Source organism: Brienomyrus brachyistius, chromosome 1 (genome assembly GCF_023856365.1).
Source record: "Brienomyrus brachyistius isolate T26 chromosome 1, BBRACH_0.4, whole genome shotgun sequence".
NCBI lineage: Eukaryota > Metazoa > Chordata > Actinopteri > Osteoglossiformes > Mormyridae > Brienomyrus > Brienomyrus brachyistius.
In genome coordinates this window covers 43,312,333-43,339,967 of record NC_064533.1, presented here as the reverse complement: position 1 = coordinate 43,339,967, position 27,635 = coordinate 43,312,333, and the positions used below count along the sequence as shown (strand labels likewise).

The 27,635-nt window shown below is 47.3% G+C and overlaps 1 protein-coding gene across 1 annotated transcript; it reads right to left on the bottom strand.

The window, feature by feature from the left end:
- Positions 1-12: 12 nt before the first annotated feature.
- Positions 13-27,635, bottom strand: LOC125733842 (disintegrin and metalloproteinase domain-containing protein 23-like). Its single transcript, XM_049006076.1, is given in 27 exon segments — positions 13-198; positions 2,517-2,607; positions 6,148-6,259; positions 6,433-6,601; positions 6,685-6,804; positions 7,070-7,175; positions 7,477-7,540; positions 7,621-7,671; positions 7,810-7,890; positions 8,009-8,095; positions 8,201-8,272; positions 8,794-8,893; positions 9,286-9,337; positions 11,219-11,306; positions 11,388-11,472; positions 11,720-11,886; positions 13,855-13,923; positions 16,499-16,564; positions 17,207-17,274; positions 17,391-17,463; positions 18,010-18,073; positions 19,001-19,038; positions 19,040-19,084; positions 20,418-20,484; positions 24,793-24,869; positions 26,021-26,214; positions 27,205-27,635. Coding segments are annotated over 27 exon segments (2,331 nt in total). The 5' UTR covers positions 27,284-27,635; the 3' UTR covers positions 13-152.

Here is a 27,635-nt window from a genome sequence, read left to right as displayed (position 1 = left end):
GTGTGTATTTTTTTTTCTTCAAGTAAAACGAATGACAAAATAGAGCAGCAATAGGTGCAGTCCTTCTGTAGATGAAAAACGAAACCAGGGAAACCGCTTCCGGGCGCCGGCTGTCCCCCGTCTCCCGGGCGACGGCTGTCCCCCGTCTCCCCTTAGATGGCACTGGCATTGGGGTCGTACCTTCTCTTCTTGACATTTCTTGCCATTGCAGAAGAGAACAGGGGAAGACAGAGAAGAGGAATCAGGGCCAATCTGAGCACTCAACCTCAAGCAGCATGTCACAGACTGGAGCCTTCGCCTCCTCCCAACACCACCCAGGCACACGGAGCCCGTCGGTCCTGCTCCAGCCGGCTTGCCACTCAGATTTGCCTGGGCTGCCCTTTTTCTTGGTCTCCTTTTGCCATTCCTTCACGCCACAATAATCTGTAGGAATATACAGACATGCTGCAGCCCATCCACGAATGACTGTCTGTGCTAAAGGCTAATCTGCTAGCTGCCGCTACTCTGTGAAAGCGTCACTCGGTTCCATTTTGTTTCGGTAGTGCTGGTGAGCAGGTGAGGTACTAATCTGTGGAGCTGCTTCTCTTCTGACATCAGATACAAACAGCATTTCTGTATGTGGATGCAACTCTATACAGAAAACACACTGGATCAAACAAATATTACCAATAAAGAAAAAAAAACGACACAAAACAGGAAACGGAGTATAGAAAGGAAGGGCAAGTGGACGTTACGGTACAATAGGCACAACGACACCAAGGGGTTTGGCACAACCTCCCCGTACTGTGGCTTCCTGTGGGGCATCCAGCAGTCTGTCATGCATCTGATCCAATAGCAGGCAAGCATCTGCCATCGCTATCGCAGTCCTGGTCCAATAGCAGGCGAGCACAGGACACTGCTATCGCTGTGGACGGGGGCATGCAGTGCAGCACACCGTGTCTGTACCAGGTCTGTGAGGCAGGCAGCAATGGCAGCTGGTGGGCCAATCCGGAGGGTCCAGCTCTGCATAAGGGGCGGAGCCTGGTCGTTCATGGAGGTGTGGTCAGCCATGGCATAAAGGCTGCAGCCAGCCAAGTGTGGGTATGGCTTCTCTCGCCACTCCGCATGAACCATCACCCTCTGGCGATATCGGATTGAAAAAGAAATCAGCGGCGATTGGATGGCGGCGGTGCATGTCAGCCGGGATGGGGGGGGTTTCCTAGGGGCAAGCCCAGCCTTTCTGCAATGCACTGACCCGCCTCGTTCTGTCCCAGCTCGGTCCAGTCAGCATGCAAATGCCCCCCCCCCCCCCCCCCCCCCCCACCAAGATGCCATTTCGACCCGCATGCTTTAGGTGGGTGCTGAAATCCCTCAGAGATACCAGTGTTGATAAGCTCTCCATCCTAGCCAATCCTTCTATGCTACAAGCCGTGGTTAGTGCTAACACAGAGGTGTCCAAGCCATGGTGCGAGAGCGCGTGCTCTAAGACGGATGGGGACAGACGATGTGCACGTATCTCCCTCCCACAGATGGGCGAGGACGCTGAGGGTGGAATGACGACTTCTCTCTGAGCACACAAAGCGACAGAGAGTAGACAGGAGCTGCCACTGCTCAGGCAAAAGACCATCCATGTTTGACGTCACCCTGCCTCTTATCCGACCGCAATTCTTTCAGTTTCTCCAGTGTCTCCTGCACTTTACTCATATTTAATGCTCTTTCTTTTCTCTGGACGAGTCTCTTCAAAACCTTTAGAATCAAGGCAGGTGTGCCTAAGATATTGTATTAAAAGACTTGTCCCATTTCCACTTCCTGTACCACACCTACTCTTGGCTAATGCATCTTGTACTGAGCCCCACCAGGCCATCCTTCCCTTAAGATCCAGCAGATCAGCCTAACAGCAGGCCCTGAGCACTGATGCATGCGCCGTAACGGGGCTACAGGTGCCCACGTGAGCTCAGTGGGCGAGGGTCCAAAAACCGAGAAAAGAACCAGTGACCCCAGCCCATACGAGCATCACGATGGTGGCTAAGCATGACAATCTGCATGTCGTCTGATGGGAAACAGTGTGTAGCATGTGAGTTCAGAGTAACTCCATTCCTCTTGCAGGTGTTCATGTCTCCCATCCAGATGGGTCAAGTGTTTTTCAGGCACATGCGCGTCAAGCTCTGAGCTGGGCTGGGCCCATCGGTTTGGGGTTCTGCTACAGATTTACAGGCTTTACTCTTTTCAAGCCGAAGCTCCTTCTGTGTGTCTCCTTCATTTCCACGGTTTGCCCAGCCCTAAACCCACAAGGCTCATGGTTCCTGTGCTGTTGACTTGGTGTGTAAGTAGGGTTGTGCTTCAGGAAAAGTATTAATTTTTGCCTAGGATGCCCACATGAGAAAACAGGCCTTCCCTCATCTGTCCTGTAAGGTAACAAGTCTCCGATCTCCTCGGCTTATTGCTCAGATTTCTGTAGCAGAAGCTCAGACCCTGGTGTCTGTAAGCAGGAGAGATGCCAAACTCATGGAAGAGAAGACATGCATCGTGTTGCTTACTTAAAGCCCCATCCTGTCCCCCCCAGCACAATGGCCGCCACGAGGATGGCCCCCGCAATGGAGCCTATAATAAGATTGGTGGCGCTAGGACCTGTGAAGGGTTGTGGGGAGAAACACATGAGACCCTGATGTTCATAGGAGACATGGACGTTCTTGTCAAATGAAAGATGGTACACAAATACTCAGTGTGGAAAACAAGTGACGGATACATGAAATAATAATGAAGAGACTGAATTAAGATATTGGTTTATTTCTCCTACTCTAAATCCTCTGTGATGTAAATTATAACCGTGGCCCTATTGCAGTTGCATTTTATGATGAATATTAATGTCCTACACAATGAACTGATTCTGCTGTAAGGTCAAAGGTGTCGATTTAGCGTGGATGGGGGGATTATGGCATATTCCTGATAAATTACATGCATATGAGGGGGTGGGCCCAAAGATGCTCCCCCCCCCATATCCAGATGGAACCTACATGGCTGACTGGTATCTTACAAAGAAGGGGCAGTCAGTCCGAGGCAATGATTTACTACTCAGTCAAGGTCGATCTGTCCAGAGTACTGGTGCTCAACTCAATGAAGGGAGGGAGTACCAGTCAACCGCTGATGTTCTACATGGTGAAGGTCAACTACTTCAATACTGATGCCCTATGCAAGGGACAACCAGTCCAAAGTCTTCATGCTCAACCAAGAAAAAGTCGACCAGTCTAGTGCTGATGTTTTAATGTTCTATGGTGTTTGGGCAAACGGCCCAGGGCAGTAACACCCAACCAGCGAGAGGCGACCAGTTCAAGGCCACGATGCCCAGCGCAGCGAAGGGTCACCTCAGGTTAACCTGCTTTCCCTGCATTTTGTGTACATGCCCCACATGGCCCAGAAAGGAGAGGGTTAAACACTGCATGGCATGGTGCTAATAATAACAACAACAATGGTCATAACAACAGATAGAAGTCGTAGTAAGAACAACAATGGGGGAGGTAAATCAATCCATCAACCCATCACACAGCACTGACACGTTCAATCACATGACGTCGGCACAATCACCCCACGAGACAAAGTCACCGGGACACACACAGGGCTCAAGCTGAGTGATGTCACCCCCCACCCCGCCCCGCCCCCACCCAAACCCAACCCCACATGGAGGCAACCACTATGGAAGGGAGAACTGTGAAAGGGAGAAAGATGCTTACTCTATTCCCCACCCTGTGCCTCCAAAAATCACCCCTAGGGCCAGAATGGTCCCTGCTACTGCCCCTATCAGCCTGTTAGTGGCCATGCTCACTGCACAGAGGGAAAAGGGGTCATTCAAAACAGAGCATCATCACCAGCTGACTGGAGGCAAACTGCGCATGGAGTCGGACTTTCTCTTCCTTTAGTGACTATCAATGACATGTTCTACCCTCCCACCCAGCAAAGCCTTTCTCAGGAGTCCACATTCCCAGGTGACGCATCCCCACTCAAAAGAATCCTACAAGCATACGGAATAAAAACCAGTCATCAGTATGGGTGACACTGTGGAATAAAAGGCTGACTTAGGACACTGCATACTGTTATCCTGCATTTGCTAAGTGTGAGTGTCTCTCCTTACATGGCATTAGTGATGCGTGAGCTCACGGTGGCTCTAGAGTGGCCATCGACTTTGGTAAGGGTTAGGGTTAGGTTAGGGTAGGGTTAGGTTAGGGTTAGGGTAAGCTAATCCCTGGACCTGAGAGCAAATTCTAAGTGGCTTTTCTTGACACCAGTGGTGGGCACAGCTAGCCGAAAAGTTAGCTTCGATAACCGCTAATCCGTTAACTCCAAAGTTTCGATAATGCTAAACCGATGAACCACTAAGAAAAATCAGCATAAGCTAATGATAGTCGCTAGCTTATATTGTATGAATTTGGTTTGGTTTGGTTTTTGGCTCTGAAAACCTTAAAAACATACCTAGAGAGCTCCAATTTTAAACAGTTTAACACAAAAATCCCAGCTGTCAGGCTAGAGAGATGACCTCCAGTTGGGTAGCTTCATCTCTGGAATACATCTGCACTGAAATTTTCATTCTATGATATTTCATTTGCATGATATAAGCATTTTTGTCAGAGCCCTATTTTGTAGCTGGCTCATGCTGACATTCTGCCCTCCATAAAGCCGCTTAGGGTCTACAAACATGGCACAGTTTACTCAGAACTAGGAATGAGGGTCTCAGCTCTTTATTGGTCTATAGCTCTGTCAATCAGAGCCCAGAAAATACAACTGAGGGCCTGTGTCATGAAGCAGGATTTTTTGCTTTGCTGGAAAACTTGTCTGATTTAAGGTAGTCTGGGTTCAATTAAATTGAACAAATACAAAGTCCATTAAAACTAGGGTAACCTTAATTCTGACATATTATCAAGCTAAGCAGGAAATTCAGCTTTGTGATACAGGCCCCTGTTCTCCACTTAGTTCAGGATACCTCACTTTAAATGGACTTTATTTTCATTGTCTTACATTTAGCCCAAACTACCTTAAATCCAACAAGATATTGACCAATCACGTCTTGTGTTTATGCGTGTACCAGACAGACTGTTGCAGACACCCTCACTACAGAAAGGGACAAATATGCATGATTTTAGTATTTACAAACGTTTTTTGACCATTAAAATTTATTCACTTGAATTCAATGAAAACATGTTAGCAGATTTACAATTAGCAGAACTAAACTGGAAACTAACCGGTCTGCTAATGTTTTTCAAAGTTAGCAGAAATGCTAATCCACTAACGAATTTTAGCTTCACTAAGTAACGGTTAACGGATTAGTGGAACCCTGACCACCACTGGTTAGCAGCCTCTACTTCATTAGAAAAGTCACAACATTACACTGAATTCTTTATTGTTTTTCCTCTTGTTTTCATTTTTAATAAAGGAATATCTGTAATGGTGAAAATATAACCTTTTATCCTTTTCATAATGATGGACATGTTCATTATTTCAGTTATGTACTATGTGAACTGTACCAGATGTTTTCTGCTTATGAAGCTACAAAGCAAATTTCCAAGACTCAGTCCACATATGTTTTCGAGAACATTTCTGTGAAAAAGAGTTTTGTTCTTCCGTGGACTACACGAGGACTGAGTGAGGTTTGGTTTCCAACACTGTAGCATTCAATGAGGAAACCTGACTTTAGGTCAACAGTGGTCTCATCTTAAGAACTACAACAAATGGACTGAATGAGTTCTGGAAATTTGCTTTTCAGTTGCGTTCTCATTTCTCTTAAATTAGTTATATCATAAAAAAATAGATGTTAAGCATCGTAACGGTAAATGACTAAATACTGTGATCTGATGCTGGATTCATTATTGTTATGAATTTCTCTCTGTATTATTTAATGCATTCTGAAGAGCCCAAGCATGTTCACCTATCAATGCAGGTTAATTATACATGACCTGGCTTTGAGGGAGAGTCAGGGAGCCCTGCAGAGCTCCAGGAGCAGGGAGCTAACCTCAGCATACAGAAAGGAAGGCAGGTCAGTCAGGAGACACTCTGTGTCCAAAATCTGTTCCCAGCCTTTAAGTCACTTAACCAAATGAACTAATGACAGTGTCTCAGTGGCTCCGGATGAAATCCCAGAGTCAGGGTACTCTGGTCCAGGTGTGAACAAAGGTGACAAACCCTTGGGTCCTTCGTCTTCCTTAGGCGGGGGCGTCTTCGGGGGGTCTGACATGCTGCAGTCCGTCCCGGCCCAGGTGGCATCACAGGAGCACGCCGCCTCATTATTGCACACCTGGTTGTGCAGAGGGTGGAGGGTTAAAGGGAGGAGTCAGGTGGAGAAATACATCAAGGTAACTGATCGGTGCATAAAATGCATTGGGACCATCCTGGTTGTTGGATGCTGATACTCACCCTGTGGGTGGGGAAGAATTCAGGTAACCTGATTGGTGGAGCAGTCATACTTACCCCATGGGCGGAGCACACCTGACCATTGGAGCCACTGGGGCAGGCACTCATGTTGAGGGACTGGATGGGCAGACACTTGCGGTCAAGGCACATCATAGAGGGCCCACACGGTGTACCGTCCTCCACATATCCCAGGTCTGTCTCGTCATCCAGAAGGACGTGCCCACCACTGCCAGGGGAGAGGGACATGAAGCCCAGGTCCAGGGCCCACTCCACGGTGGACTGCAGCTGCGAATGCTCGCCCCTCCTGACCTGCAGTCAACCAGCCTGGCCTGATGGTTGAAGGAGGTAGGTGTGATGTCACCCTTCATCTGGCCAATGCGAGGGGTCCGGCCAATGTTGGTGCAGAGGAGGTATCCACAAAACACATCGCTGCATGGGAGGAAAATGAGAGAGACAACTAACTCAGCCTCTCTCCTTGAGTAGACTAGAGCTAGACTGGACTGTCATGTCTGAAGCGCACTACCATACCACACTCGAATGACCTAGAGCTGGAGCTAACGGCTATGTAATAGGAAAGCCGATGTGTGCTGTGCTGAAGCTGTCCTGCATCTCCACTGTGCCATAAGAACATGCTGTGTCCTATGGAAGCCTGTGCTGCTGGATCCTGATGGCTGTGCACTAGCATCAGACTCACTGCTTGCTGCACGGGATCCACTTCTCTCCATCCTTCCCACAGTTGCCCTTCTCGGTACCCTCAGTGTTGAGCTTCTCGTAGCAGAACTTCTCCGATGCCCCAGCATCTGGCCCGGAGGATGTGATGTTGTGTTTAAATTATTTAGACATAGAATCACCAAAACAGGAAGCAACTGGAGGAAATTCTAAAGACCCTGATCCAGCCAGCTCCTCCATCCTTTAGGCCAGTGTTTCCCAAACCGGTCTTGGGAGACCTGCATACAATCCATGTTTTTGCTCCCTCGCAGCTCCCTGTATGTGCACTGTCTAACAGAGAGCTGGAAGGAAGCAAAAACATGGACCATCTGTGGGTCCCCGAGGACGAGGCTGGAAAACACTGGGCTAGGCAGGGCTGCTTCCTCTACTCACTTGGGCCCCATACGTATCTGCACTGGCTCTCTCGGTTCTTGCATTCACCAGCGTAGCAACGTCCCTGAAACAGCCACAGGCTCATGTTCTATTGTCCCTTATACAACATCACCCCCCTCCCCTCACACTTGTCCTCCATCTCACCTGGTTGAGGTGGCAGGCATAGCCATCCTGCTTGTGGAGGTTGGGGGGGCACTGAGGTGAAGAGGACGATGAGAAACTGCCATCAGCTGTCATGTTGCCCCCACGGTGGCACTATTTCATCTGACAGTATGACATGAGCCAGAGCCGGGGCCCCATCCGTATCAGTGCACCCCGTCTGGATCAACCCACCTGGCCCGAGTCCCCAGTGCACGTCTCGGAGATGTCACAGTCATTAAACTCGAAGCGGCAGGTGAATCCTCGTGGGAAGAACTGCGTGGGGTGGGTCAGGGGCAAGCAAAAGTGCACCTGGTTATCACATGGCTCTTCTTCAGAATTTACATGGGCATGTCTCTGCCCCCCCACACTTACATGGACAGCATATGCTTACCAGGCAGGTGTTGTTGCAGCATGGCCCGTCGCTGCAGTGGGCGCTGTTGGCGAGGGAGCACTTCTTACAGCAGTGCTGTAAGCAGTCCTGCGACACACATGCACACCGCACAGATGATATGCGTGAAGATGCGTCATCATCAAGTGAGACAGGCACCCGCAGAATCAGATCACCACACATGCAGAAACTCACCGTCCGCAGGCCACAGTCGCATTCCTCCCCCACCTCCACGTAGCCATTGCCGCACTCCGTCGCCTCAAAAAGCTGTAGGGGAGAGCGCAGCATTAGCGAGACATGGCTAAGAGTGTGGTGGCTGGGTAGTGGTACGGAGTGAAGGGCGTGACAACCAGGTGGCGGTATGGAGTGAAGGGCACAGTGGCCGGGCAGCGGCTCGAAGTAAAGGGTGTGATGGCTGGGCGTCAGCACGCAGTGAAGGCCGCAGTGGCCAGGCAGCGGCTCGAAGTAAAGGGTGTGATGGCTGGGCGTCAGCACGCAGTGAAGGCCGCAGTGGCCAGGCAGCGGCTCGAAGTGAAGGATGTGATGGCTGGGCGTCAGCACGCAGTGAAGGCCGCAGTGGCCAGGCAGCGGCTCGAAGTAAAGGGTGTGATGGCTGGGCGTCAGCACGCAGTGAAGGCCGCAGTGGCCAGGCAGCGGCTCGAAGTGAAGGATGTGATGGCTGGGCGTCAGCACGCAGTGAAGGCCGCAGTGGCCAGGCAGCGGCTCGAAGTAAAGGGTGTGATGGCTGGGCGTCAGCACGCAGTGAAGGCCGCAGTGGCCAGGCTCACCTTGTTGGGTCGGTTGAAAAGGCAGGAGCCGCCCCCCTTCAGCAGGAACTCCTTGTAATTGGAGATGCTGCACTTAGAGAACATACGCGGGTGCTGGATGCTTGGTGAGGAAAGAGGAGAAAGGGCGTCAGAGCAGCAGGACAAGCTGCTACACAGAACGGGGTCAGCCTGCTTACGGGGCACAAGGCATTATGGGCTCACCCGGACAAGACACTGTGGGGATTTCCACTGGACAAACAGCTTTTTTCTTATTTTTCATAACAGTTGCCATCTGGTTTGGGTAGTGTTTCCTTAACTATGCAAAAAAGTCTGGTCAATTATAGCTAAACAAAATATGTGTGTGTGAATGACCAAGTGCCCAATTTTGAACGGAAGCATCAAGTGCCTTTGGAAAAATGGCATATGTGGAAAGGAGCATGTGACCACACAGGCTCGCCCCTTCTGTACAACTGGATCTTTGACCCAGGGGCGTGTGCAGATGCAGGGCATTACCCGGTGTCCTCCATGATGCAGCCCACCCAGGAGTCCCCACAGCCGCAATCCTCTGCCGAGGAGAGAGGAAGACGCAGACTGAGAAGCAGACTCCCAGGCATGCCAACGGACCACTCAGTTTAGTATGTGACCAACACTTTTAGCTAACAGGTCCACTGAGCGTCAGGGACGTACATGTCATTAAAGGAAAGTCTGCAGCAGCTGAGAAGGTCCATTTTTATTCCAAAATGAACCATAAACAAACAAACAATACCGTATATAACTGGAGTCCAGAAATGATGAATGAATCTGTGTGTATTTCAAAACCAGAACCAGAATACTTTCACCATCATGGAAAAAATCTCTTGAAATTGCAGACTGCACAGTGCACAAATGCACAAAAAGACAAAGATAAACATTACACCACATTCGACGATCTCTATGCAAAAATAAATACATATAGACATGGAAACAAAGGCGTGAATATGAAAATAACTACAGTACTGTGGTTGAAGATATACTAATTTCACTGGTAAAATCCATCCATTTTCCAAACTGCTTATCCTACTGGGTCATGGGGGGTCTGGAGCCTATCCAGGAAGCAATGGGCACGAGGCAGGGAACAACCCAGGATGGGGGGGCCAGCCCATCGCAGGGCACACTCACACACCATTCACTCACACACGCATTTCTACAGGCAATTTAGCAAATCCAATCAGCCTCAGCATGTTTTTGGACTGTGGGGGGAAACCGGAGTACCCGGAGGAAACCCCACGACGACGTGGGGAGAACATGCAAACTCCACACACATGTAACCCAGGCGGAGACTCAAACCCGGGTCCCAGAGGTGTGAGGCAAAATAAAATACATAAATAAATATAAGTCAGTCCTGCTACCACACATGATATCACAATGCAAATTTGTTCTGATGCAAATGATATATTAGTACCCAAATCCAATACAACATGGAATCACATTTGTATTTGCGCCATGTTTAATTGGAGGGAAAAGCACTATGCAAAGTACAACGCAGTATGGTCTTAGTGAGACACACTACTTACACACAAAAACATATCAAATAAAAAGAGCAACATTTTTAATGCACTTACTTCTGCTTTTCGTAGACTGTCTGTAGCCATGTTGCCTTCAGTGCCCCTCTGCACACCGTAATCCGGTTGTGTTTGTGCTGTGTGCACGCCCTGCCACCTAGTTGCTGTGGCACACTACTACCGACTGATGATGGGCAAAAGGACGCTTCATGAACCATTTGCTGTATTTTCTGACCCCACTAGATGGGGCTTTCTGTCCAAAAAAGCCCCCCCCCCCAAAGTAAACAAAGAGCACCATCTAGTGGGGTCAGAAAATACAGCAAATGGTTCATGGAGTCATTTCGGCCGTCTCTACTCCCAGCTCATCGTCATGTTCGGTTGATGCAGTCACTAGGCAATTCTCCTGAGACTCATAAGACCCATTGGAGATGTTTAAAATACATTTTATCAATGTATTATTATTATTATTATTATTATTATTATTATGTCTTAATTAAAATTAATATAATTGTTGGCCACTGGTATTTGTTTTTATAATTTATTTAATTTTGTTTGGCATACATTACTAAGTTTTGAAGTAGCATTCCCCTAGACCTAATTTTCTTGCTGGAAATTAGTATTTTAGTACGTGATTTTAATGAAGTCAAGGTTTTTCAGGAATGGATTAGTCATGTTGTAACAGGACTGACTGTAGACAGATATTGTTGCGCCAATTTTGGGTAGTATTGCACAAGTGACTTGCCAGTTCTACAGTTTATGTGTTTGTGGAAAGTGCATGTGCAGCTGTGTGGGATGGACATGTGCAGCTGTGTGGGATGGACATGTGCAGCTGTGTGGGATGGACATGTGCAGCTGTGTGGGATGGACATGTGCAGCTGTGTGGGATGGATGAGTCCGGCACATACTTCTCTTGATGGCTGGGTCCCACTGGATGCCCAGGTTCTGGGCCAGACTTTGCAAAAGCGAGGCAGCCATCGTCCATGTATTGCCGTACTGTGGAGGGACAGCACCAGATGTCGTACGCTTGTGTCGACTCAGATGGGTACAATGGCCCGTGGGGATGGGTAGACTCACCTCGTTGACCCCGACTCCCCGGCTTGATGAACATACACCCCCAAAGTAGGCGGCGCTACTTCTGCGGTAGTGAAATGTCACGTTGCTGTTGGCAGCAGAGACAAATATCAGCCTTCTTAGCAAGTAGAACCAATCAGTATTATTTATTTAGTTTTTTCTGAAGCCTGCTATGTAGATCAAAGCACATCATACAAATCAGAATTGAACCCACAACCCACAACTCTGACCCAAAATCTTCACAATGAATCTTGGGTCCTCAGTCACTTTGAAGTGTTGAGTGACAGGATGAAAAAACGAATCAAATTGGTGGTATGAGGGAGTCAGGGACCTACGAGAAGAGCTGCACCGCATCTGCATGCTGCTTGATGCTGTGCTGCCGGTATTTGGCGAAGTCCCGTAGCATCTCCAAGGGCCGCACACTTATGGGAATCTGGTCCCGTTCAGTCCAGATCTCCATGCCAACCAGAACCACTCGCGTGTGCAGCTGATCCTTGAAAATCTGAGATTGGAAGAAGAAATAGAGGGACAGGGCCATTGACAGGCAGAGCAGAGAGGTGGATGCACAAGTTGGGGGGACTGGGTAAATGGGCACTGGGTTTAAGTTTATGTGGGTTCCTGTCAATGCATACAGAAGCACACAGCACAGGGGACAGAGGAGCAGGGGAAGACAAGGAGCCATGGTTAGACATACATCATTACTGCACAGAACAGGAAGCACATGGCTGCAGGAAACTTCAGAGGATGCCTAAGGGAAAGTTGGGGGCCTCACCCAGATGTGGACAACACTTCCTAACCCTAACCCTAACCCTGACCACCTCCTTGTGGAGGTACAAATAGGATGGGATCTTAACCCTAACCACCTCCTTGTGGAGATGCAGACAGGATGAGATTTTAACCCTAACTTCCCCATGTGGAGGTACAGACAGGATGGGATCCTAACCCTAACCACCTCCTTGTGGAGGTGCAGACAGGATGAGATTTTAACCCTAACCACCTCCTTGCGGAGGTACAGACCGGACAGGATCCTAACCCTAACCACCTCCTTGTGGAGATGCAGACAGGACAGGACCCTAACCACCTCCTTGTGGAGGTACAGACAGGACAGGATCCTAAACCTAACCACCTCCTTGTGGAGGTACAGACAGGACGGATGCTAACCACCTCCTTGTGGAGGTGCAGACAGGATCCTAACCCTAACCACCTCCTTGTGGAGGTACAGTCAGGACAGGACCCTAACCACCTCCTTGTGGAGGTACAGACAGGACAGGATCCTAACCCTAACCACCTCCTTGTGGAGGTGTAGACAGGACAGGACCCTAACCACCTCCTTGTGGAGGTACAGACAGGACAGGATCCAAACCCTAACCACCTCCTTGTGGAGGTACAGACAGGACAGGACCCTAACCACCTCCTTGCGGAGGTACAGACAGGACAGGATCCTAACCCTAACCACCTCCTTGTGGAGGTACAAACAGGATGGGATCTTAACCCTAACCCTAACCACCTCCTTGTGGAGATGCAGACAGGACGAGATTTTAACCCTAACCCTAACCACCTCCTTGTGGACGTGCAGACAAGACAGGATCCTAACCCTAACCATCTCCTTGTGGAGGTACAGACAGGACAGGATCCTAAACCTAACCACCTCCCTGTGGAGCAGCAAACAGGGCGAGATTTTAACCCTAACCACCTCCTTGTGGAGGTGCAGACAAGACAGGATCCTAACCCTAACCATCTCCTTGTGGAGGTGCAGACAGGACAGGATCCTAACCCAAGCCACCTCCTTGTGGAGGTACAGACAGGACAGGATCCTAACCCTAACCACCTCCTTGTGGAGGTGCAGACTGGATGGGATCCTAACCACCTCCTTGTGGAGGTGCAGACAGGACAGGATCCTAACCCTAACCACCTCCTTGTGAAGGTGCAGACAGGACAGGACCCTAACCACCTCCTTGTGGCGGTACAGACAGGACAGGATCCTAACCCTAACCACCTCCTTGTGGAGGTGCAGACAGGATCCTAACCCTAACCACCTCCTTGTGGAGGTACAGTCAGGACAGGACCCTAACCACCTCCTTGTGGAGGTACAGAAAGGACAGGATCCTAACCCTAACCACCTCCTTGTGGAGGTACAGACAGGACAGGATCCTAACCCTAACCACCTCTTTGTGGAGGTACAGTCAGGACAGGACCCTAACCACCTCCTTGTGGAGGTACAGACAGGACAGGATCCTAACCCTAACCACCTCCTTGTGGAGGTACAGACAGGACAGGACCCTAACCACCTCCTTGCGGAGGTACAGACAGGACAGGATCCTAACCCTAACCACCTCCTTGTGAAGGTACAGACAGGACAGGATCCTAACCCTAACCACCTCCTTGCGGAGGTACAGACAGGACAGCACACATTTTTGCAGGCACTGACATCTTTCCCCATGCAGTCCGCCATTTTCCCCAGGCTACTCACACCATCCACCAGATTGACCACGGATTTGGCAAAGTTCTTGGTGTGTTGCTTGGTCTTGTGTCTCTTATACTATAGGACAGAGGGTGAGAAGACATGAGAGTGAAAGTGGCAGCTCACAATCCTGCAGATTCTTCCCCAAAGACCTCAGGAACAGGCAAGATCTTCCCAGAGTCTACGACCCTTCCTCTTGTATTTTAATGAGACTGCAAAACTCACAAAATAAAGATAAGGTCTGCACTGTGGCTACGGCTGTCAGTGCAGAATTATACTGGTGCCATGAGTCAGAGGGCAAATTGCCTTAATGTGACAGGATGGGAGTGGGACATGGGCAACAGGAAAGGGAAGTTCCAAACTGTTGGGTGACAGAAGCTGAAGATGGCTGTGTTTGCAGTTATTAATGTAATGTCATTGTCACGCGATAACGAGATCGTCCATCTCACTCTCTCGAGATAATAAACCTTGTTTTCTTGAAATAATAACATATATAATTTTCTCAAAATATCAAGATAATTTTCTCTAAACAATTACAAGTACAAACATACTGTGGCAGCCTGGGGCCGTCACACCAAGCGTGCCACATGTACTGAAACCAAAGGAGAAGAGTTCAAGTCCAGAGAATACAAATCCAGACCAAGATTTAGTTTCAATCAACCAGCTGAGTTCTCTGTAACTTAATGAATGCATCCAAGCTGAAATGAAGTGTCGTGTTTTACTGTGACGTGCAGGTCATGTCCTGGGAAATGCCGTCATTTCACTGCACACAACATCCATCCATCCATCCATTTTCCAAATGCTTATGCTACTGGATCGCGGGGGTCCGGAGCCTATCCAGGAAGCAATGGGCACGAGGCAGAGAACAACCCAGAATGGGGGGCCAGCCCATCACAGGGCACACTCACACACCATCCACTCTCACATGCACACCTACGGGCAATTTAGGAACTCCAATTAGCCTCAGCATGTTTTTGGACTGTGGGGGGAAACCGGAGTACCCGGAGGAAACCCCACGACGACATGGGGAGAACATGCAAACTCCACACACATGTGGCCCAGGCGGAGACTCAAACCCGGGTCCCAGAGGTGTGAGGCAACAGTGCTAATCACTGCACCACCATGCCGCCCCTGCACACAACATCTATAATAAAATCAGTGAAAAACCTTCAAGCCCACATTAAAATCTACACACACTGTCTGAATCCTTGGAGGTTATCCCACTGATCCATTTGCACTGCGGCAGGTACACAGACCAACTCATAGATATCAATGTAAACTGTGTATAACCTGCAGGTCTTTTTAAAAGGCGTAACTCACACTGCCGCAATGCCAAATTATCTCGGTATTTTGAGAAAACAAGCTTTATTTTAGGCTGGGTATTGGCACAGAGCCCCCGATTCTGATCCACAAGCTAATGATTCAATTCAACTGAATATTGATTCAATAGGAATGAGACCCTACACAGTGACAGCGATTTGTAAAGAAAATTGCGAATCTCTAAATGGATCCACACATTTATGAATGCAGAGTCACTGGAAACAACTTGTGAAAACCACTAAAGAAATGGCCAAAGGCTAGTACACCAATTTCTTTGGGCTTTGGTTCCTTAAAAAACAAAAGCAACTTTCTGTCTCTTTCAAAGCACAAAAAAGACTAAAAAGAAAAGCTGAAAATAAAAATGAGTAAGTCTAAAAGTCACACGCAATGTTTCAGAAAGGCTTGAACTTAAAGATGTGTCAAAACATAAATTAGCTTGTAATTGTTTGCATGAAAAGGAGGTCCACGGTTCACATGCATGCTGAAGCAGAGATCATAACACCTGCACCAGTTAGGCTGATAAATGGTTATGTAGGTTTGTCGTGTTAAGTAAAATTCAAGCCACAAATAGCTGCAACTGTGCAAACTTTTACTGAATAAATCTTCCCTGAACACTAAGAACATTTTCCAATCAAATGTAATGTTTTATATCCACTTTAAATCATTTTCTGCTCGAAAAAACATATGAATATTGTGTATTGTTTCATAAAGGCTACCAGGCGAAATGTGTCTTCCAGTTTATTTACATGCACAGCAAAGCACCCACGTCTTAGAAAATGCTGACATCAGTCAGAGTCCTTTGATCAAAATCTATTATCGTTCTTAATCCTCAAAACAAGCTAAATTAGGCAAACATTGCCCCATTTACACATCAAAGTTTAGGGACAAAGTGGCAGTGGGAGCAGTAAAGGTGAAAAAAGAGGTTAGGGTTAGCAGATTTCTAATGTTTTTACTTCAATTTGGTGATACTCTACAAAACTGACTTAGGGAGATGACATAATGAGAGAAAATGGGGTGTTTACAAGCGCAACACTTTACATAAAAATACAGACACTGCACAAAAGGGCATCTTAATTTCTTATTTAGCTTTTAATCTGCTGCATAAGGCAGAACACTAAGAGAACTTTTATGGCAGAGTTCCCCAGCTCCCGTCCAGGAGGGCTGGAATCCAGCACACTTTACAGATTTCTCCTCAAACATCTACTAAACTTGGCAATTATTTGATTAGGATGCATGTGAGCAGGCTGCAACTTCCACTGGGGAACTCTGTCTTAGGGAGTCTGCATGATCTGAAAGATGATGGCTTGTGGAATCACCACTAGGGGGCACCCACCATGTTGTGATCGGCGACTATCATGAGCTCCAGGTACTTCATCTCCTCGAAGACGCTGCGGGGCATCTGTGAGGAGACAGGCAGGTTCAGGCTGCCTATATAACGATGGAGGTAACAGTTTTGAGCGAGAGAGAGAGAGAGTGACAAACAGTATGACCCTGCAGGGGCTGTGTGTTTGTTAAAGACTAATTGAGCTTTTGTGAATTAAACAAATACGGGGGCTGAAATGTGTTTGCATGCATGGAAATAGAATCATTTTATTTTAGGAAGTGTAACTGAGGACACTATCTGCAGGAAGCAATTGAGAAAAACATACAAACGTCACCAATCTGGAGCAAAGGACACAGAGAGGAAACCAGCCCAGAATACAAAACTGTGGTAGAAGTAGACGGTTACCAGCGGCCCTGCTACTGCTGATTCAGGAAAGGAAGGACGCGAATGTAAATGGGATGGGGGCGGCTTACAGCAGCACAAAGCACACAGTGGGGGCCGGAAAGAGATCCCGGGTATGGTAGTTGTGGGCCAGTGAACGCAGGTCAGTACTGGATCATATTTTAAGATGATGTTGGTAGTATATATGTCCAAAGTGCACTGAGTGGTGATATTTATGCTCCTAAGATGAGGGTAAGTTTGAGGGCAGAATAATACAGGTAACACAGCTTTGGTGGAGCACGGTAGACGGGAGGGAAAGCCTGGGCAGCTACCCACAGCACGTTTCTTCCTGCGCCTCAGCCAGGACATCTCCGTCAGTGAGGAGAGCAGCATCTCCTCGTCCGCTGAGGAGAGAGAGCGGCTGCCGTTAACACAGAGCAACGTCTTTAAGCGCGTGGACAGAGTGATACCAGCACATAAAGGGCATGACAGGTCACATTGGAGTGGACCCAGTACTTACTGAGGCTGTCTGGGTCACGGGCCCACTGCAGCGTGTGCGAGCGGCAGAGGCTGTGGGGCCGGGCGACCATATCCTGGGGGTGAAAGGTCAGCGGTCAATTCATGTAAAAAAAGGCAAGGATCTGCACAGAGAATCAGCAGAGCCATATGTCAGTCATCAGCCCTGTGTTAGCTTCCTAAACCAATAAAAAGCAGAGTCTTAAAGCATTTCTTCTAAACAAAGATGCTTACGGCTTGACCTATTTAAATTTCTTGTCATTTAGTAATGGAAACAACATGGAATCCAGTATATGGTTCATATAGTTTAATTTATATCAGGAGTGTCAAACTCCAGTCCTGGGGGGGGCGGATACCTGTGTAGCTTTGTTCCACCACAAATGATTCAGCTGAAGAGCTGTGTGGTAATTAGCATAAGGAGTTGAATCAGGTGTGTTAAAAGAGGGGAAACCCAAAAATGTGCAGGGCTCTGGCCCCCCAGGACTGGAGTTGGGCACCCCTGATTTAAATAATGCTGCTGTTAAATAATACAGTATTTTCATTATTTTATATACCCGTATGTGTGTTCTTTATGCCACAGAGATTTTCCAAGACACATAAATCTATGATTAAATGGCACTTACTATCAGATGGGTCTGTTGTAAGGGTTCTATAATGTAGACATAGTTTCCATCATCAAACATTCCACTGTCAAGCAATGAAGGGGATGTCATTAAAGATAAGAGAAAAGAAGAGTAAAAGATTAAAAAAAGGCTTGTTTAGTGTGAACCTTTAGTGTGAATCTGATGGTAAAAAGAACAGATGTGTCCCTGTTGAGCACAGCACCAAAGTGATATCGGGAGATGACATCATCATCCAGGGTGGATGTCATTGGAAGTTTAGGGCTTTGAAAACCACATGAATGTAAACAGAGCTTCCCACACCACCACGACACACATTCAAAAACACAAAATTACAAACGTGCTGAAACAGAAATAAAATGGGGGGAGTGTCTGGTAAGAGTGTCTGGTGCAGAGGGTCTAGTAAGGAGTGTCTGGTGAAGAGTGTCTGGTAAGGAGTGTCTGGTGAAGAGTGTCTGGTAAGGAGTGTCTGGTGAAGAGTATCTGGTACAGAGTGTCCTGGTAAGGAGTGTCTGATGATCTCTACTGATTTCTCTATTGATTTCTGCTGATTCCTTCCACTTGCCCCTTATTCCCTGTGATTTGTTTAAGTACATTCTGTTTTTCTTTCTTGCGAAACAGCATCACAGTGCTGTCAGTTGCATCCCGTCAGCATGTTTGTGGTTTGGTTTATTCGTTAATTTCCCATTGAAACAGAAACAGAATTTTCCCCTCCCCACCCCTGATAAAATGGTGCCTTTACTTTTGTACTGTAGTAACTGTCTTATTCTGTTCCTGTTCCCTAATATGGGTATAAATTACTACTAGAACATTAATCTACAATCCCCTTTAAACCTCCTGTTCTCGGGATATGGTTGACTGGAAGTTTATCACGTCACACACAGCCACTTACACATACATGACAAGATCATTAATTGTGGTGAAATTACCTTCAGTTTTGAGACTTTCTCAATAGCACACACCCATAAACACACAAAGAGAGCACAGGACTCACTGCAGCCCGTTGCAGGTGGAAAGGGCAACGTGAGAGTCTTTGACCCCCCCTGACATGTCCGTGGTAATAGCAGTGCTCACCGCCCTGCAGGGAGACGGTTTAATCACACATATTTCTGTACAATCCATTAGCACTGTGTTTCAGGCAGTGGTTTCAAGTGTCCATTGATAAATGTTGTTTACAATGTCTGAAGTTTGGACTCCTTAAAGCCTACTAACTTATCTTGTCCTTCTTTGGTCACATGACACAGCCTGGCTATAATTAGGGTTGGGCCACTAATTGCATGGGGCACCCAAATCACACAATTGGTTGGTCACACCCCCCTTTGCCCCACCCACCCTGGCCACTGCTGTGGTCTGGGGCTCTTCCCTGTCACATCACCCCCTTTCCCAGAAGGCAACGGCAGGACAAACACAGTCCTGCTGAATAAGTGCCTTGGTATCCACCCCCCCCCCCACCGCCTCCACTATCATCCCCTTTCCTGACTCAACAGCCGCAGTGGCATTGAGCTGGAGAGAGCAGTGTGAGCGTGCCCCATCTCTGATTCTCATCAAAGCCCAGGGAACACCAGCAATGTCATGGAAAACGCTCCATCCTGAGACAAAACGCAATGCTGTTTCCGTAGTGTCGTAAGCGCGGCTTCATTAATTATTTAACACAAATTACCATAGACATCACAGCCGCTCTCTGCAGACCCCTAAGGCACTCGCATTTATAATCCTGCTAGTGGCTCCCTTCAGACAGAGCGCCCAGGTTTACGCACTGGACGTAGCCACACACAGCATTTGCCTGAGCTCTGTGAGAGTGGGAAGGTGGGCCCTTTGTGAGTCATGCCGACATGCAGATTCTGGAACAATGATGTTTTCCAGATAATACAGAGAGGCTGTATTGGACTGAGGGAGAGATGGGCAGTATGAAGACAGTGCCAGAGGTCCAGATCTGGAAGTGTGGATAGTCATGGTCACCCAGTGGTATTTGCACTGTAAAGCACTACTAAAACAAACAGTCATAAACGAAAATAATACAAGAAATCATGTGATTCTTTGTATTCAAACAAATCCTGTCCAAATAACCAATTACTTACACCAGCCCTGGAGTTGGGGCCCTCGTGAGACTGCAGAAATTAGGCCATTTAATTTAATTAGGCCACAAATATAATACATTCGGTTTGCACTATCCTAGAACAAAATTAGAAATGAACTGGGATCAGACACTAAACATGGCAAGGTACTGGTACTGACTGATTTAATACTGGCTGCCAGCTACTTCCTGACATTAAGTCAATAAAAACACTATGTGTGGCCACCAGCTCAGCTCCACAACTCCATCCTGTTCAGGAATCAGAGAGAGGAAGAACATGGCCTTTTTCAGTTCCTGCCACCTTTGCTGCAAACAGCTGCAGGGCTGAAGGTCTTACCTTTGACAGCACAGGCTTGCCACCATCTTCATAGTGGATCTCCACGTAATCCGAAGATAGCAGGTCACTGGGGGGCACAAAAGACAAATCAGTTCATTCTGTCATTTTGTCCTGGCTTCACCTGTAATTCTCTTCTCTACTTTTGGGAAGGAGGGGGTAACATAGCCATGTCAAGCAGGCTAGCGTGGCAGAGGACATGGCTGTTGTTAAAACCATGGTCCAGTTCACACGGCACATGCAGTTCTGTTTTACATCCCGTGTAATTTGAGTTGAGTGAGTCTGTAAGTGGTCCAAAAGGCAAAAAATGATGGTGATATTCCAGGGGATTGTCACGTTTTCACAAAAAAGTGATGGTGAGATCCCAGTGAATTGGTCACGTTTAACAAAAAAGTGATGGTGAGATCCCAGGAAACTGGTCACATTTGACCAAAAAGTGATGGTGAGATCCCAGTGGATTGGTCACGTTTGACAAAAAAAATGATGGTGAGATCACCAACATAGAAGGGACTGAAGGAATAACGTAGTGATGCCTGTTGGTTGATTGGACTAGACCTTGCTGCCAGACCTAATGGTCAGAACAACTGAAAAACAGAGGCTGTGTCAGGATCCGTGGTTGAGCGATTAAGGCGAACGGGCAGGCAAGTGGGCAAGGAAGCAGGCAAGGAGGCAAAAGTCGGGGTAAACGGGGATTTAATAAGGTACGGGGACCAGGAAACATCGGACATAGACTAACATCAATGACGGACAAAAACCAAGGTAAGACATGGACTGAAATAGACAAGACTGGCCGAAAATAATCAGACACAGTTGGGCTAGATCGGGGAAGCACACGTGGATAATCAAGGGGTGTGGCACACACGAGGATCGGACGAGCCGGGCATGACAGGCTGTAGGTCAGTGTAAGGGAAATATGGACAGATAGCAGAGCATCAGTGAGACCCGGACGGAATTCCGGGATGAATTAAAAAGATAAAGGAAAATATGAGTTAAGCTGTTGTCTACATCTGAATAATCTATTGTTGTGGCCCCTACATTTCAAACAATTGGGGGGAAATGGCTGCTGTCCGTTGTGCCCCTGGCTAGTGTTGGCTTTACACACCTCAGCCTCCAATCTCCTCTTACTTACTGCACCATTCCTGTCCCTCGATCCCCGTATGTCCTAATGGTTTTGTTCTATTTTGCTTCACCCCACAGCAAAGAGGATCCCTAGTTTGACAAATGTTTCCCTTTTCGGTTGAAGCCTCCATCCCCGTGTCACATATTTATGTAAATTAAGAAGATAATATAAGTGTAAAACTAGAAGGACAATGAGCCTAGTAATGAAGGAAATGAACTGTGGGAATGACGACCACGTGCTGCCAATCACTGACATGTTTAACAGAGTAACTACGGGGAAATGGGTTAAACCAGCACTTTCTGAAACTCCCGAAACTTTGGGAGTTTCTCTTGAGGGGAAACCCAACACATGACGCTAATGTTCCTTTTGACGTTTATCCTTTGTGGTTAGTACATGTCAGTCCTGACCTGACGTAGCCGATGGTGGCAGCTCCGGGCACTGAGAGCCCACTGAGCGCAGCAGGGAAAGGAACTGGGCCCGAATCTTTGAAATGAGGGACTATTTTTTAACCCAGCGGTTGTGGCAAGAAGAAACTGAGTTTTGACGCTGCAGTGTGCGTGTATGTGGGGGTGTGTGTGAGAGAAAGAAGCAGGCAGCAGCAATGCAGAATAACGCTGCAGTGTGTTTGGGGGGGGGGGGGGGACCGGGTGTGAGGGTGCCTGGGGTGGGGGGCAGCGAGGGGAGCGAGGTAGAGACTGCAGTGGGAAGCAGAGTGGAGACATGGTGTCTGTCTGCTATAGAAAAGCAGGGGCAGACTGTGGGTACACACTGAGTTTCAGGGGGGAGTGGTTGGGTGGGGGGCGACTTTGGGGGGGCTGCTGCAATGAAATCCATGTCCGCAGGGGCATGGCGCAATGCAGAAAGCAGCACTGTGGACCCTTGAAATTAGCTTTCTGGGTCTGCAGCCAGACTAAACCGGAATAAAGAGCCCCCATTAACACAGAGACCGAATTTCAGTGGCACATTCAGTGAGGAAACTCCGACACGATGTGGATCAGCGTCACAGACAACATTCTGTTCAGCAACACAAGGCTCCACCTTGCCTGGCTCCCACTGCTGTAAACCTCTTATAGGGCCCCCCCAGCCTGCATCGGCCCAGGCCTGGTCCCACAATACAGCTTCTGACCATGTCCTCATCGGATCGAAACCTGCCGGGAACACCTTCCCCTTAACCTTCAGTGCGTTACGAACAATTGTGAACCGCATCCTTCTCAAATCCATGTGCTGTTTGAGTTTAGAGGGTTCTGTGTCGCCAACAGGCATTTTCAGGGGCGAAAGAGAAACATAACCTTACCTTCCTAATCTGACAAATAAACTGAGAAAGGACCTAATAAGAGTTGCTATACATTCATATAAAACCTGTCTAATGAACAAATGGCGACCCCTGTAGCCAGAACCAGAAAAAATAAGGAAAAAAATAGGAGCGAAGAGCTAGGAAACAAACTCCTATGTTTCATGTGCTGCTATCTGCCACTACCACAAAAAAACAATGAGGGGAATAACTTTCTCAGGAAACTTCACCCATTGTTAAAAACCAACCAGCATCTAGCCGCAAAAGACCACTTTTTCTGTAAGGGGCCGTATAAGCTGGACTCTCTGTTACCTGACAACCGTCCCACCAGGGCTATAGGAAGCAACGGAGGCAGAGAGATGACAATGAAAAAACAAAGAGGGAGACAAAGTGAGCGAGAGACGGGAAGGGGGCGTCTCTTCCGCGCCATCCTGAACATGTTTTTCACTTTTCGCACATTGGGAGGGAGCAGAATGGCAAAAACATCGTAAAATGGCTGTATACTAAACAGGGTCACCACCAGCCTGCTCAGAAACAAACCCCCAAGACAGACAGGATTTGTTCTGCATCCTGGATAACAGTAACATCCTGGCGACATCTGAACACAGTCAGCACGAGCGCGGAGAGAAGCCGCAGACATGGCTCCCTGGGTCTGTGGGAGCTGGGCTACTCATCTGGTTGAGATAATAATCACCCTCCTTCCCGCCATCTACGCAGACAAGGCAGTCACAATCACATGTCCTAAGTCTATATCAATGAAGACGTTATTGCTTAAGTGAGTGGCGCAGATCATTAATGTGACACTTGAATTGACAAACCAGTGAATTACGTGGGAAAGGTTACTGTGGAGTGCCTTTGCGCAGATCAAGGCTGGGCTTCGAGGCTATTCTGGGGCGTGGCAGGTTCACAGACAGATGGCCAGTCGGCATCATAGCCAATTTCATCTCGTCTCATAGACAGTCATGATGAAAATGTTACAATCGGCTGGACAAACATGTGCTTATGTGATTAGGGAGTTTAGAGAAACACAGATGAACACCGAGCTGTTTGGACATATCGGGATGGTCCGCCATAATTTCGATGAGCATGAAGATTGGGGCAATTAACTAAACTAAGAGAAGCAGAAACAGCTAAAAAAATCATTGTATATCTGATGGTCCAACAGTTGCGCCAAGTCTCTGGCCCAGTAAAATCACCGGAAGCTGTGTTTCCTCTCGTGCCTCGATGCCTCGCTGGCTTAAAGTGTGGCCTCCTGCATCTCTATTTGGGGGACTTTGGTTCTTCATAGGATTCGGACTGGATAACTGGCTCAAAATTACATGTACTAAACATGTTCCCCTTTTCCTGTCTCATGAGCTACTGTCTGACGTGCTGCATACACAGTTCATTTTGGATCGTAGTCCTGCTTCTCACCAACCGGGCAGCTGCCACATCTGGCGGCTGACAGACACAATCTAATGTGTGACACCGGTGATAAAGCACTCGTTTCATAGTACTCAGGACTCCCTCCGCCATACTGATGAATTAATGAGTTGCGGCTGTTGCCTTTTTCGTCACTCTGATGCATGTTTGTTTTGGTCTCCTCCATCCGTATAACATTGTTATATAATTGCTGCGCTAACCCTGTGCTACTACATTGAAAACCTGCTTTTTCTTGGAATACAGTTTTGTGTCACACACTCAGAATTATTTTGAACTTCACTAGCAGCGATTCTTGCTATTTTTCTTCACACATAGACACATTTTTCTATCACACATTGATATTCTTGTTTTCTAATGTCACAAGTTGTGCTACTGTTGTATAATGATAAATAGATATTTGTAGAATTACCCATAGTTAAAAGGGATATTCTTTACATTTGTCTGCCATTTATAATTTGGTCATAAACCCAGATTTCTTGAGCGTGACTCATTTCACTTAATCTCCCAGTACTTTTGGAGGGTGTCATACGTTAAGCAGTACTTACTTGTTCAATGTGAGATCCAGTATGAATCTGGAGCCAAAGGCCTCTATCTTAAAACTGGCTTGAGAGAGGTGCACCACCTGCAGATGTAATAACGGGGTTTAGATGACGGTGCACTGCAACACGGGAGCACACAAGCAGAGCGGAGAGGCCAGTCAGCGTGGGTATAATGCTCACACTGATCTGCTGCATAAGCCAGATTTATGAGGCATCCTACAACCAAAATCAGATCAATAATTTCTCCAGGAAATCACCCGGGGCCCATTGGCTGGATGAACGTTACTCCAACGCAGCACTCACAGGGGTATTGAAGTGCAGGGTGCATCATATCTGAAGATGTAATGACCTCTTCCCCTTTAATGAGGTTAAGTGTGGTGTATTTCAGTGCAGTCTATGAGGAACGGTGGTCCCAGGGTGTGTTTCCTGGAGTCTGACAGGAAATGAGAGAGTCTGACACTGAAGCAGGTGATTAGTACTGTCATGGAGGCAAGGGCTTTATCTGCCAACCCTCACAGCTCACCATGGCACACTAACCAAGGCGGCTCCGGCCTTATTCCCACAAACCAAGTAAAATGGCACATGTGGAATAGGAATACAGCAGGGTAAATGAATGAGGATTACACTTCAGTGAGCTGTAATACAGACTGGAGACCTGTGTCACACAGACTGGAGACCTGTGCAATACAGACTGGAGACCTGTGCAGTACAGACTGGAGACCTGTGTCACACAGACTGGAGACCTGTGCAATACAGACTGGAGACCTGTGTCACACAGACTGGAGACCTGTACAGTACAGACTGGAGACCTGTGCAATACAGACTGGAGACCTGTATCATACAGACTGGAAACATGTGTCACTCAGACTGGAGACCATTGCAATATGGACTGGAGACCTGTGTCACACAGACTGGAGACCATTGCAATATGGACTGGAGACCTGTATCACACAGACTGGAGACCTGTATCATACAGACTGGAAACATGTGTCATACAGACAAAGTATGGTCAACAGGCCTGGACTGGCTGTCTGGCATACCAGGTATTTTTGTTGCCTGGCAAAATTTATCACGAGGCACCCCTCCCCAGCCCCAAATAATTCATCATAGGGACCCCCTGCTTGGCAGAATTTATCGTGGGGGACTCCAAAGTCCAGGGCTGATTTTAATCCCAGTCCAGCCCTGGTGGTCAGCCTTTATCATCTCAGGACATATGTTGCTGTTGCCACATCACCTGACTCTCTCCATCCTGGTTCCGAGTCTTAGTATCCAGGTCATGGTAAGTGCTCTCTGAATCTTCGTTCAGGTAATAGATGAGCCTGGAAGGATAGGTGACCTCACACGCTACCCTGTGTCGCGTTGAGTTGTCACTGCTTACGCCAGGCGACGTTGCAGCTTTCAGAAATTCATTCTCCACTGCGCTGGTAACTGCGGGGAGAATCGCAAACAAAACAGTTAAGGAGAACCCGCAAACCAGTAAGGAAAAGAAAAATAAAACAGTTAAATTATGTATAGAACACGAGGAGTGAAGAGGATAAGATAAGAAAGCATGAGTCCCCAGGCACATCGTTCAGCAAATCGCAAAGATATCGCAGTGCGCTGGCATTTCATGTGGACCACGTACCTAAAAAATATTCATAGCATATATAAATGCACATAAATATGGCACCGTTAAGAAAAGTCCAGTTAGGATAACCTGAAAAGATTATATTTGCAGACAACTGATATTGCCAGCAAACTCTCTTTAACTTGCCATCGAAAAACCAAACAGAATCATGTCCAATAAAACTGATGCGTCTTTCATTATGTCTCATGAGATCAATTTGCCCTAAAAACGTTATAGCCGTCTGAGTTAATACCCTACGATTCATGATTCTCGAACACATATTCGTTCACAATTCACTGTTTAAACCCGTTTCGACGACTTACCGTTAGCTACAGTACTATCTGTGAAAACCTGTTATCTCCATCACTTGCTAATATCTGCGCTTACGCGACTGAATCAGACTTATATATATATATATATAAAACACAGTATATAATTGAACAACACCACAATAAAATATGCATAATTGGTCGTATCCTGCCATTTCCCACCTGCTGTTAAATAAGCTGTGCATAATAAATAATTTAGACAAAACATCCTCTAAAAAGCGCAATGATATCAAAAACAAGACCAACGTTAAACGACGCTTCGGAAAAATTGGAATTACACACACACACACACACACACATACACACACACACATATATATATATATATATATATATATATATATCAACAGTAAAATGTTGATATATATATCACCTGTATATTTACATTTTACTGTTGATATATATATATATATATGTGATATATATATATATATATATATCTGAAGGTATAAAAAAATATCTTTTTTTTCGGTTCATACATACCAGTTGATGCTACAGCGATTACACTCAGCCAGGACACAAGGATGCTTGCGAGAAGACTTGAAACAAATATCAGATACATGATTCATATTTGAATGTTAAAAAATAACGATATTAACATGGCAAAGCAATGGGGAGGCTGGGGTCCATCGAGGCGGAGCGCCCGCTATTTATCACGGGGATTTCTTCATTTATCCAACGGGAAGACAAGTGGTTCCTACAACGGCGGTAGCAGGGGCTGGGGGACACGGCTGGAAGGCGGTGGCCAGTTGCGATGCAGGAAGGCAGCTCCTGCGATGCAGCGAACGCGCCAGTGCCTCACCAACCCCAACCCTACCCGTTTTCGCTCCCTCCCATGCGCGCTCACGGATAAGCATACGAGCACAGGTGCGCGCCCCTATCAATACACCCGCTCCTCCGCCGCCACCTCCTTT